Genomic DNA, 13319 nt, shown 5'->3' on the forward strand with positions numbered 1-13319 from the left:
CTGGCCCTCCACGTGGGCCTTCAGTGAGGGGCCAGCTGAGCCAGGGGCCCCCACAAGGAGAGGGCAGGACAGGCCTCTGGACAGTAGGCTGGCCAGGAGGCAGCCCGAGCTCACACCTCATGGCTGGTATGCAGATCTCCTTCCCTCTTTTTCTTTTTGCCATGAATACATTTACCTGGTCTTCCCCTGTCTTATTGGCCCTGCTCTCCGGGAACAAGTTATGTTCAACGTATCTTTCCCAGCTCGGTCCTCCTGGATTCTGACCTTAACGCCCCTCTTTTCTGGCCCCCTCTGGGCCCCGCAGGGCCTCTTTTGTGGCACTCCACACAGTGTGTTGTCATTTCCTTGCAACCTCCAGCACCTTGGCCACGTGAAGATAGGCCACCATCTCTCTGAGGCATCCCCGAGTCCCAGCCTAACACAGACAAGTTGCTCATCAGCAAATGACCTCCTGCCCTGCTCTGGCTCACACCCCAAGCCTTCCTTCACCCCTTACAGACCCCCCCCCCCTTTTTTTTAACCTGGTAGCACATAGTTCTATCCATTGTGATGAGACCCATTCCTGCCTCTTTCTCCTGCTTTCTCTTTTTCACATTGCCTCATTTTTTCTCCCTTATTTCAAAATTTACATCTTCTTCCGACAGCCAAAGCATCTTTAGCAGCTGCATCAAGCATTCTGGGAATCAATTCAGCAAATAAATGAAGATAGAGCAAACCGGGGGTGATCCTTCACCCATAGGCATCCATAACCAGCTGCATGCATCATGCACACATATACCCATCCCTCAGAGTCCCTTTGCCTCATTTTTCTCGCTTATGTTAAAACTGCCTCACAGTATCTCAGTGTCCTCCAAGTAGGTCTGTAAGCTGCTTCATTCCCTCCTTGGAGCAAAGTGGGGTTATAAATATAGGGATAAGTATTAAAATTGCAGCGTGACTCTCCTCTAGCCTGGGTCTAGGCATTCACAAGGGAGCATTATGTAGAACAGACCTAACCCAACTCTACTCCATCTCGAGGCTTTATTGTCCCTCTGTGCCCCGTTATTTGCAGTGTCCATTCTCTTGATGTGGGTTTTCGTAAGTCTCCACAAAGCCTTTTCTCCAGCAAAGCTGGGGTATAAAGTATTGAATAAGGATGAGGTGGCCAGAGCCGTACAGGAACGAACAGTCTGAAGGGGTTGTTGGTTCTCACCTCTGAGGTCTCAGCCACAGCCCTTTCTCTTTCCTGGTCTTCATATTTGTGGGAACTAAGCCACAGTCCCTTAACCGTGGTCCTCGATCTGGACACACAGGCAGAACTAACCCCCCCCCCCCTCCTCCCGCCCCAGCCCAGCACCGCCCGGATTTCACGCTCACCTTGGCGGCCACAGAGGAATTGGGCTTCTCCAGTAAGTCCCAGAGTTTCTTCCTCTTCTCCGCGCAGCACGTGTTATCGAACTCCTCGCCCTCCCGCTCGCGGAGAGTCTCTGCCTCGCGCTTGAGCTCCTCGTTCATCTGCTCCTTCTTCTGGTGGTAGCGGGCCTGGCAGCAGGACTCCAGGTAGATTTCGTCGATGCCCCAGTAGTCCAGCTCTTGGCTGAAGCTGAGTGCGCACATCTCCTCCATCATGTGCAGCCGCCCGGTGCGGTAAAAGTTGAGGATGGAGGTGAAGGCGCCCGGATGGCGGTCGAAGAAGTACTCGTTGTCGTCGAGACTGTAGTCGTCGCACACCTCCAGCAGCGAGTCGTGCGTGTTGCAGTCGCGGAGCTTGCCCAGCCGCGTGCGGGGCAGGCGGTCCAGGGTGCGCCAGAGCACCTCGTGTGCCAGCCCACCGACGTTGAGGCGGACGCGCCTCGAGCACGCCTTGCTGCGCACGATCTCCATGGGCTCGGGTGGCAGCGAGCTAGTGGAGCGGGAGCCATGCTTCGTCATGCCCGCCGGCATCGCTGGTCCGGCCGCCCCCGCCCCCCCTGCCCCCCCAGGCCGCTGTCACTGGACGGCGAGGCCAGCCGCCGCGGGGGAGGGGGGCAGGGAGCGCTTTGGGCTGCTGGGGGTGCAGGGGGCCTCGCGGGCGCGCGTCACGGCCGTCTTCTCACCTCCATCCCGACGGCTGCGAGGCAGAAAGCGGACGCAGGTCAGCGGACGAGGAGCTGTGCGCGGCCCCTCCCCACCTCTCCATCCCGGCCCCTGCCGGCCTTGACCTTCCCCGCGCTTAAGCGGCTCAGGGCCTCAGCCGGGCTGGGCGCTGTCCCTCCCGCCGGTGCTGAAGTCCGCCCCACCCCGTGGCTGGAGGGAGGGGCCGCCCTCCGGAGCGGGGAGAGGGCCCCCAAGAGGCGCCGGGGGGACCGGGGAGGCCCCACCCCGGGCCTTCCGCCGCCCTGGCTCTGTTCTGCCGCCTGGGGCGCTGTCCGCCCCGTCGAGTGCTGAAACTCGCTTTTCTGTGGGTTTCCCCGTCGAGGGCCGCACCTGGCCCCGCCATGCGGAGAGGAGGGCAGCTGAATGAAAAAACTTTTTTTCTTTTTTCAAAAAAATACTTATCTTTTCCTTCCCCTGCTCCGAGATAATTAGGATTTGAAGGCTGGGGCGGGGGGGGAGGCGGCGCGGCGGTGGCAGGGGGATTGCTTTTTCTAAACCTTTAAATACTTGGGGGAATTCTGGAGCGTTTCAGGTGCCCACCTGTCGGTCACAACAGACCGGATAGTCACGACAGCCCCACTGTCCTGGAGCGACCCCTCTCCCCAAGCCACACGGGAGCACCTCTTGAGGTCTCTCCGGAGACGAGGTGAACACTGAAGACGCAAAGCCAAGCTCTGCGCCGGGTCCTGCCCCTCCCTCCGCGCCCCCTGCCCCACGGCGGGGGCTGGCGCACAAAGTCGGGGGGACCCACCTGGCCCGTCCTCCCCTAGCTCCTTCCCCGCCCCCTTCTCCTTCTCCTCCACCTCCTCCTCCTGCTCGCTCCTTTCCTGCGATGGCTTTTTATAACTCCGGGTTCTGCGCCTTTCCCGGGGCTTGGAAGGGAAGGGGTGGGGGAGGTGGGAGGCGGGGAAAGGAGCTGAATTTTCTGGCCTTTTCGAAACGAGCCCTCCTCCCTCCGCGCACTGGTGATCTCAGGGTTCCTCTGAGCCCCTAGGCATGTGAAGCTCACGCCCTACCCCCTCACCCAAGAATGAGGATCGCGCGTCTCCCCCGAGCCCCAGCTCTTGCCCCCCCCATCCCCCCCACCTCCCAGCCTGAAACCGCGGAGCCTGGGTAGACCAACAGGCCGAACCGAGACAAGCGAGCCCCATCTCCTGGGACCCCTGCGTCCCCGCCGTGCGCCCCAACACTCACCCCCAGCGTGGCCGCCTCCCAGGGCCAGGGACCGCGCATTGCCGCGGTCGCCCGGGCGCCCCCGCCCGCGGGCAGCGGCGGACCCGGGGCCGGGCTGGGCCCGGCCTACGCCGGCCGGGCAGGCGACGCGCCGAAGCTGCAAGGCGCTGCGGGGCCGGAGCGCACTCTCCGAGGCTGGGGGCGCGGGCGGGCGCTGGGCGCGCGGGCGGCAGGACTGAGGTCGGGCGGCGCCTCGCGATCCACCTCCTCCTCCTCTGCTCCCGCGGCAGCGGTGGCGGCTGCTTGGGCGAGATCAACAAGTCGGGGCTGAGCTTGGCTCCGCGCTCGCTGCGATTCTGTCCCGCACTTCTGAGTGCCCGGAGTGGGGCACCGAGGCGGGACGGCGCCACCTGCGGGTTGGAAGCGTGCGCGCCGCTTAACTCCTGCCTGCCCGGCCCGGCCGGTTGGTGAGGCTGGGGGCGGGTTAGGGATTTGGGCAATGGATGTGCCCCTAACGACTGCCTGCCTCTCAGTTCCACCTTCCTTCATTCAGTCATCAGTGTGGCTTGCTGTGCAAGGTCCTGAGATAAGCGTCTGACATAGAGCTGTAAACCAAACGCAAACATCCAGCCCTTGTGGAGCTGGTTGGAAGCAGATCAAAACCAAGAAAGTCAAAGAATATGTCAGACCGTGATAAGCGCAGAGGAAAGGGAATGGGGGATGGGGTGGTGGTGAGGAGGGAGGGGAGATGGAGTGAGTGGGGAGAATTGCAATTTTAAATAGCCCTTGGTTTCATAAGCTTCCATTCTAGACTCTAAACTCTAATTCTAGAAATGAATTCTAGATTCTAGTGGGGGAAGGTGAGCAATGAGTATATTAACAAATAAATATCCAGCGTGGCAGCTGGTGGTAACTGCTAAGAAGAGAAATAAAGCAAGGTGATGGGAAGAGAGAGTGAGGGGTAAGCTAGCTTATAAAACCTTGGTGATTCATTCATTCATGTTACTTTGGACAATTGGTTTTGAGAGCTTCTTGTGTGCTGGGTCCTATGCCAGGCTCAGCAAGGAATATGTCCTTCCCTGGAGCTCCCTGTCCAGTGGGGGAGAATGGATGGATTGAATAATCTCCAGAAATGAATAAAAATGTTGAATAACTTACCTAGAGAAGTGAGCAAGGCCGCCCTAAGGATGCCACAGTTGGGCCCCCATGTTTACTCTTTTCTTTTGCTTAAAGATTTTTAAAATGTGGACCATTTAAAAAGTCTTTATTGAATTTGTTGCAGTATTGCTTCTGCTTTATGTTTTTTGGCTGTGAGGGATATGGAATCTTAGCTCCCAGGGCGTGGATGGAACCTGCACTCCCTGTACTGGAAGGCGAAGTCGTAACCAGTTGACTGCCAGGGAAATCCCCACTTGTCTGCTCTTTCAAATACATATCTCCTGCCTGGTAAGCAAATGGATGCTGCGGACACAGCAGTGAGCCCCTTGCACTGGAGCAAAAACTGAACAAGCCACAGTGCCCTAAGGCACAGTCCCCCCCACCACCCAGACCCTTTCCTTCATTTCTAAAATTAAGATTCATTTCCACATAGTTGCACATATTATTATATATTTTAATCGGTTCATTTCTCGTCATCTCCATTATCATGATCCGTGTCCCAGATGCCATCCTCTTGTAGGTAGAGGCCACAGATGCGGTTAAACATCCTCCAGTGCCCAGGTCAGAGCCCCACAATAAAGAACTCTGCAGCCCTGAATGTCAATAGTGTAAAGGTCGATAAACCTTAGATCAATTTAATAGAAGGCAAAGGTATTTCCCAGTCTGAAAATTTTATTCTCTCAGCCAGTAATTAGTGAGCACCTACTACGTTATGTGCCAGGTTAACAGGCTTCCCTGGTGGCTCGGTGGTGAGGAATCTGCCTGCCAACGCAGGAGGCGTGGGTTCGATCCCTGGGTAGGGAAGATCCCCTGGAGAAAGAAATGGCAACCCGCTCCAGTATTCTTGCCTAGAAAATCCCATGGATGGAGGAGCCTGGCAGACTGCAGTTCAAGGGGTCACAAAGAGTCAGACACAACTTAATGACTAAACAGCAACTACTCTGAACACTGGAGATACAGTGAGACTAAATCAGGCAGCCTCTGTACTCACAGGTTTTTATTCTAGTGGGGGATACAGTTAATGAACAAGTGAATGAATAAGCCAGATTATTTGAATAGTGAGAAATGCGGTGAAGAAAAATAAGTGAGAGGAAGTGAGAGAGAGCATGACTGGAAGAGGCATCAGCAAATTTAGATAGGGTGATAAGGCAGGGAGGGCTTCCTGGAGGAGGTGATATATCTAAGATGAGAACCTGAGGGCAGGGAGAAGACAACCATGTGAAGTTCTAGGGAAGGAGGTACAGGCAGGGGAAACAGAAAGAGCAAAAGTCCTAAGGTAGAAATGAACTTGGGAAAAGAGGTTAGAGAGGTGGATGGGATCAGGCCAGGCAGATCTCTGCTGGAATTTTATTCTCAAGGTTAAGGAATGAGTTTGGCTTTTTCCTTAAACGTAATGGGAAGCCATGATGGAGTTTTAAGCAGAGAAGATCCATGTGCTGCTATGTATTCTGTGGTGAGTCTTCTAGCTGCTGTGTGCTTTACAGAATTTGGGGGACAAAATGTAGCAGCAGGAAGACCCATCATGAGGCTTCCACAATTGTCCGGGTCAAAGATAATGTGGTTTGGACTGAGATGGTGGCAGTGGGAATGGCTGGGCAATTTCACAGTCACAGGGCTCTGACAGGGGAGAGTCCTCTGCAAGCCCAAGGCTAGATATTCCATGTCATTCAGATTCATCACTCCCGGTGGCCTGACTCCTGCAAAGTTCTTACTCTGGCTCCAGATTCAATAGCTGTGAAAAGAAGAGAGGTGAAAAGCAAAGGAGAAAAGGAAAGATATAAGCATCTGAATGCAGAGTTCCAAAGAATAGCAAGAAGAGATGAGAAAGCCTTCTTCAGCGATCAATGCAAAGAAATAGAGGAAAACAACAGAATGGGAAAGACTAGAGATCTCTTCAAGAAAATTAGAGATCCCAAGGGAACATTTCATGCAAAGATGGGCTCGATAAAGGACAGAAATGGTCTGGACCTAACAGAAGCAGAAGATATTAAGAAGAGGTGGCAAGAATACACAGAAGAACTGTTCAAAAAAGATCTTCACGACCCAGATAATCATGATGATGTGATCACTAATCTAGAGTCAGACATCCTGGAATGTGAAGTCAAGTGGGCCTTGGAAAGCATCACTACGAACAAAGCTAGTGGAGGTGATTGAATTCCATTTGAGCTGTTTCAAATCCTGAAAGATGATGCTGTGAAAGTGCTGCACTCAATATGCCAGCAAGTTTGGAAAACTCAGCAGTGGCCACAGGATGGAAAAGGTCAGTTTTCATTCCAATTCCAAAGAAAGGCAATGCCAAAGAATGTTCAAACTACCACACAATTGCACTCATCTCACATGCTAGTAAAGTAATGCTCAAAATTCTCCAAGCCAGGCTTCGGCAATACGTGAACCGTGAACTTCCTGATGTTCAAGCTGGTTTTAGAAAAGGCAGAGGAACCAGAGATCAAATTGCCAACATCTTCTGGGTCATGGAAAAAGCAAGAGAGTTCCAGAGAAACATCTATTTCTGCTTTACTGACTATGCCAAAGCCTTTGACTATGTGGATCACAATAAACTGTGGAAAATTCTGAGAGAGATGGGAATACCAGACCACCTGACCTGCCTCTTGAGAAATCTGTATGCAGGTCAGGAAGCAACAGTTAGAACTGGACATGGAACAACAGACTGGTTCCAAATAGGAAAAGGAATATGTCAAGGCTGTATATTGTCACCCTGCTTATTTAACTTATATGCAGAGTACATCATGAGAAATGCTGGACTGGAAGAAACACAAGCTGGAATCAAGATTGCTTGGAGAAATATCAATAACCTCAGATATGCAGATGACACCACCCTTATGGCAGAAAGTGAAGAGGAGCTTTTTAAAAAGCCTCTTGATGAAAGTGATATAGGAGAGTGAAAAAGTTGGCTCAAAGCTCAACATTCAGAAAACGAAGATCATGGCATCTGGTCCCATCACTTCATGGCAAATAGATGGGGAAACAGTAGAAACAGTGTCAGACTTTATTTTGGGGGGCTCCAAAATCACTGCAGATGGTGACTGCAGCCATGAAATTAAAAGACGCTTACTCCTTGGAAGAAAAGTTATGACCAACCTAGATAGTACATTGAAAAGCAGAGACATTACTTTGCTGACTAAGGTCCGTCTAGTCAAGGCTATGGTTTTCCTGTGGTCATGTATGGATGTGAGAGTTGGACTGTGAAGAAGGCTGAGCACCGAAGAATTGATGCATCTGAACTGTGGTGTTGGAGAAGACTCTTTCAAGTCCCTTGGACTGCAAGGAGATCCAACCAGTCCATTCTGAAGGAGATCAACCCTGGGATTTCTTTGGAGGGAATGATGCTAAAGCTGAAGCTCCAGTACTTTGGCGACCTCATATGAAGAGTTGACTCATTGGAAAAGACTCTGATGCTGGGAAGGATTGGGGGCAGGAGGAGAAGGGGATGTCCCAGGATGAGATGGCTGGATGGCATCACGGACTTGATGGACGTGAGTCTGAGTGAACTCTGGGATTTAGTGATGGACAGGGAGGCCTGGTGTGCTGCGATTCATGGGGTCGCAAAGAGTCGGACACGACTGAGTGACTGAACTGAACTGAACTGACAGTGGATCTTAGAAGCACAGATAGTACAAACAGCTCTGTAGCTTTTTTTGCAAGTCATGTTGCTACTACTTGTTTATTCGTTTATTCAGTGCAAAGGATTAAGTGCAAACTTACTCAAGAAGGAAGTGTGGCTAGTGTCTCAGAGAGTGAGTTTTGGAGTCAGAACAACTGGTGACTGGTGTTATTTCTTGCAGAATGACCTTGGGCAAGTCGTTTAACCTCTCTGAGTCTTGATTTTTCTCTGTGTAAAATAAGGATGAAAATTATTATGAGGAATGTATAGAAAGCATGTACTCATCGCTAGCTCCCATCATCTGATAGATTATAGGTTACCCAAGGGCAGGAAGTGGTCTGTCTTGCACATCTCAACTATCAGAAAACTTAATTAACAGGATTTTAAAGAATAAGGATATTTGGTTATCTCACATAAAAATTCAGGAAGAGGGTGGGATGAACATTGATTAAACAGCTCATCATGTTATTAAGGACCTTGGCTTCCATTTTTTTGCTCTGCCTTATTCAACACAGTGGCTTTTTGTCCCAAGCTTGTTGCCTCATAGTCACAAAATGGCTGCCACCACTCCAGGCATCAGCCTCCACAAAACCATATTCAAAAGCAGAAAGAAGGAGATGGCCAATGTGGCAAAAAATATTTCTCCTTTTATGCTTTTATCCCTCACCAGTCTCTACCAAGTTCCATTTCATGGGTCACTTCCATATCAATCACTGCCAAAGGAAATAAGATTCACACCAGAAGCCTAGGCCAATTACTGCCTTTACAAAATTGAAGTTTATTTAACAAGGAAGAAGTGGAGATTAAAGTTGGGTAGCCAGTTAACAGTGTCTGCCACACTATTCCCAGTGCCCAGCAAATACTAAGGACAGAGTAAATGCTCAATAAATATTTATTGAATGAACAAATAAATCCTCTTATAGGAAGGTATATAAACACCTATGAATAATGTACATCTCTGACTCCAAGCATATTCAGTCCGATTGGTGAGGATGGGGGCAAGGTACATAGGCAATAAAACTGGCAAAGAATTCTCTTATGGCCCTTTTCTCTGACTCCAGGCCTTTCATGAGCAGTCTCCCCGGAGATGATTCACAGTCTCAGATCAGCTGAACTGATATTTGTACATATCTTTCTAAAAGATAAATGGCTAGTATGTAAGCAGTGTGCATCTCCTTATAATGTACTTATAGGAACCAGTGCAAGTCCTCTGGGCAATCCGCTATGCTAAATAACATAGGTTATGAGCTGGTTATCTGCAGTCTTTGGTTGTGTAGCCATCACAGGGTTTTTGGTTTGTTTTTAAGTCAACATCAGAGGAGTTTACATGAAAATTTGGATTTCTGGATTCTCTTGAAAAATTAGAGGAACTGATTAACATTGGCCTGCATTCCTGTGTAACATGGCAATTACAGCTGGCACAGAGGAGTGGCTGGCCTTGAATCACAGCTGTACCCTTTAGGCCGAATGTGCTCTCTACTTGGCTACAGTCCCTACCACTCCTTAACGTTCCTCACTCAAGTCACTTTTCTCATTTATGTTGCTTTCTTCATCTTAGTATAAATTTAAGCTCATGCTTGTTGTGCACAAAGGCCATGGAAGTCCAAAGAAGCTGTCTTGCTGCTGTTTCCCCAGGCTCTGCAGAGTGCCCAGTTTAGAAATTTTATTTTCTGAATGAAAAGACTATACATTATTTGAAAGCATTTGGTCTTCATTTCTTAGAATTTTCAGTCATCACGGGAAGAGAGACTATCTAGAAATAAAGCCAATGGAAGGGACTGTAGAGCCCAGAGACTGAGATACTGAGTCCTGTCAATGTCACAGAGCTCCTGGATCCAGCCATGCTTGAAGGCAGTGCCTCTGGATTTTCCACTTATGAGAACTAGTAAATATCCCTTCTTACCTAAGCCAGACTGAGTTGTGATTTACATCATTTAAGTTCCAAAGAGCCCAACTGATTCGATTCTCTCCACTAATCAGAAGTTTACCATCTCCTTATAATGTACTTATAGGAACCAGTGCAAAAAGAGTAATAAAACTTAGAATGCTCCACAGAGAAGGAGACTTGCATTGAGAGTTCAAGGATAACCATCTCATTTTACAGGTCAACCAGCGAGTGGGCGGCCGAGTACCAGCACCAAGTCACAAACTACCTTCTGCTCAGACCCTCTTGGCAGACTGCCCGCTGAGAGGTGTTGAGAGCTTCCCTGAGGCTGTGTGAGGTCAAGTCAGCCTAATTCATCCATGTAAATACAAGTGAATCCCCCTCTAAGCTGGGCTGGCAAGAGACATGTCCGTTTGGAGTCAGATTTTTTTCTTGGACTCCAAACTACCAGGCATCACTTATTTATAACCCCACTAAGTGTCTTACTCAGGTTTCTGGGCACTTCTGGGTACCGAGCAAACTAATTAATCCCCTCCCGCCTCTGCCCATGGACCCTTGGGAAGGAATCATTGTTTTCCGAGAGTGGCTATGGGGGTACTCAAAGGCTCAAGGGAAATAATTGACATCTCTGAGTGGCTGTCACTCAGGACAACCGCTCTATGCTATGGCCTTGCCCAGATACAATTCCAGTAGCCCCAGGGATTTTTCTAGTAGCTTGGATTCTGGTCTTTTTGCCTGTTTTTCTTTTGACCCAATAATAATAATAAAATCAAATAATCATAATCATAATCATGAGTAAAATGGGGTTAATGATAGAATCTACCTCCCAGGGTTGCTGGGAGGGACTAATGAGATAAGGCACATGAAGTGCTTAGCACCATACATAGCACTAACAAGTTCATATTAAGACAACATTAGTAACAATACTAACAAGCACAATAACAGCAGCTAACATTGAGCAGTTAGCTGTTGGATGATCCTTGAGTGACCAGATGTTTGATTCTACTGCCTGTTCTATGCTAGCTTGATTACCTTTATCAAGCCCTGAGTTTCTGGCCTAGGTTTCTGGAAAGTGGGTGTGCTTGGTTTTCTGATCAACCTAAACATTTTCCCATTCTTCTTTTCATCTTTTGTGTCCACCCATATACTCAGCCACCAAACTACCCAGATATACAGCCACCCATTTATTTACTTACTTACCCATCAATCCGTGTATTCACTTGCTCACTCATCCAACTTTCTTTCCATTCATTCATGTATTCTACCCAGTATCCATCTTTCCACCCACTCATTCACTCACCTACCATTTATCCATGAATCTACCCACCCATATAGCCTCTTTCCATCCATCATTCTACCCATTCATCCATCCAATCATTCACCCATCCATCCATATACCCAATCACTTAGCCACCTATTCACTCATTCACCTACCATCCACTCACCCATGCCTCTACCTACTCATTCATCCCTACCCAATCACTCATCCGGCCCAGACATTAACGCATCTACCCACCTAGTCACCCACGAATCTATGCACTTTCTCAGACATCCCCACCATCTACCACCTACCGTTTTGAAGGGTTTACTACAGGTAATGCTCTGTGCTAAGCCATGGCCTGATCTCTTGAACTCCCTCCCTGGGAGAAAATGTGGATGCCACCAGAGGGTCCTCACAGAGGGAGATTGGTAAACCTGCACGTAGTCCATGAGCTCCTTGCTGGCCTGGACTTTGCCAAAGCCACTGACTTCCATCCAGGGTCTGTGGCCAAACAATGATGAAATACAGGATGAACTGAGGCATGGCCTTCCAGCAGAGCAATTACAGGTAAACTGATACCTCTTCCCCACAGAAGAGCCTGGGAATTCCAAGAGGCAACAGAAAAGGCACGAGTCAGCAAAAGGAGGAAATCAAAGCCACAGAGATCAAGAGCTAATTAACTGATTCTCCAAAGATAATATTTCATTAAATCCAGCCCTCCTGGTCTTTGGGGACTGATCTCTCTTCTGCCTCTTTCCCATCGCCCTTGTCTATGCTGACCTGATCTCTGTCTCCTTTCTCATCTGCCTTCCCTAGTTTTATACTTCCTTGACTCCAACCTCCCTGCTGTGACGAGGTTGACCTTTAAAGGGATAAGTGTGACCAACTCACTCCCCTGCTTATAATCCTTTATGACTCCTCACTGTCTAAAGGAAAAACTCTCCCAAGTTGAGAAAAAGGCTGTTCGCTTACATATTAGCACATATTCCCCAAGCACCGACTAGGTGTTGAGCTTAGGTTGCAAGCTGGGAATGCAGCAGTGGTGAAACCAACCTACCTTCCCGGAGCTCACATTTAAACAGGAGACCTAAGCAGAGAGATTTAAAAATAATCTAATATCGATACTCACTGTGAAGGAAGGAAGTAAAAGTGCGAGAGCGCGAATAATTGGAGCCCCTGGAGTAGGAGATGGCAACTCACTCCAGTATTCCTGCCTGGAAAATTCCATGGAGCCTGGTGGGATACAGTCCATGAAGTCTCAAAGAGTCGGACGTGACTGAGTGACTGAGCATGCATGGAACATTATATCGTATTGTACACCACTTAATTTTTAAAGGTGGGCTGTGAAATATCTCCCTCTTGCTTATCTTAGCATGTATCCAAGAAGCACACATGTCATGACGGTCTATCCTCATGTTCTGATTTTAATCACGTCATGTCATGCTGTCTAGTCGCTCAGTCATGTCCAGCTCTTTGTGACCCCATGGTTGCATGGCTCCTGGTCCACCAGGCTCCTCTGTCCATGGGATTCTCCAGGCAAAAATACTGGAGTGGGTTGCCAGTTCTTGCCCCAGGGACTCTTCCCGACCTAGGAATCAAACCTGGGTCCCCCACACTGCAGGCAGATACTTTACCATCTAAGCGAACAGGGAAGCCCCCAAATCAATACAATCTTCTGCCAGAACAAAATGGGCGATTGTCAGGATGGTGGTATCATTTCTGCTGAAAGGTTCGTTGTTGCTTTAAAACCCTCCTTCCTTTAGAAAACATCTGCTGCTGTGCTGTGCAGAATATGGTGATCCTCCCCGTCCTCCTTCTTGGGCTGAGCCCCAGGAAGTTTATGCTCAGAAGTAGTCCTTTCCACCTCCCACCATGCAGACAGTCCAAGCAACGATTATTTATTTACAACAGCTAACACAATCGGTGGTAATGACTTCATAGGCAGCCTCTAAGTGCAGGGAAGATGAAAAATTGACTAAATTGGAGAATAAAAATGCATAGGGAATCAAAAAAAAAAAAAGAAGAAGAATGGGAAGGTAAGGCAGTGACTTCAGCTCAAGAAATCCCTGAGAGAGTGATGATGCTGATGAGTCTTAAGCCAGAGT

At 49.2% G+C, this 13319-nt stretch overlaps 1 protein-coding gene across 1 annotated transcript in view; it reads right to left on the bottom strand.

Moving 5' to 3' along the window:
* KCNB1 (potassium voltage-gated channel subfamily B member 1) overlaps window positions 1–3371 on the bottom strand; it is a 111780-nt gene extending 108409 nt beyond the window's left edge. The window contains exons 1-2 of the mRNA XM_052650541.1: window positions 3310–3371; window positions 1357–2089 (exon numbers count right to left, since the gene is read on the bottom strand). Coding sequence (XP_052506501.1) covers window positions 1357–1923 — 567 coding nt within the window. The 5' untranslated portion in view covers window positions 1924–2089; window positions 3310–3371. The remainder of the gene's footprint in view (window positions 1–1356; window positions 2090–3309) is intronic.
* Between the last annotated feature and the right edge of the window lie 9948 nt (window positions 3372–13319).

The sequence above is a fragment of the Budorcas taxicolor genome, chromosome 13 (assembly GCF_023091745.1).
Source record: "Budorcas taxicolor isolate Tak-1 chromosome 13, Takin1.1, whole genome shotgun sequence".
NCBI classification, from domain to species: domain Eukaryota; kingdom Metazoa; phylum Chordata; class Mammalia; order Artiodactyla; family Bovidae; genus Budorcas; species Budorcas taxicolor.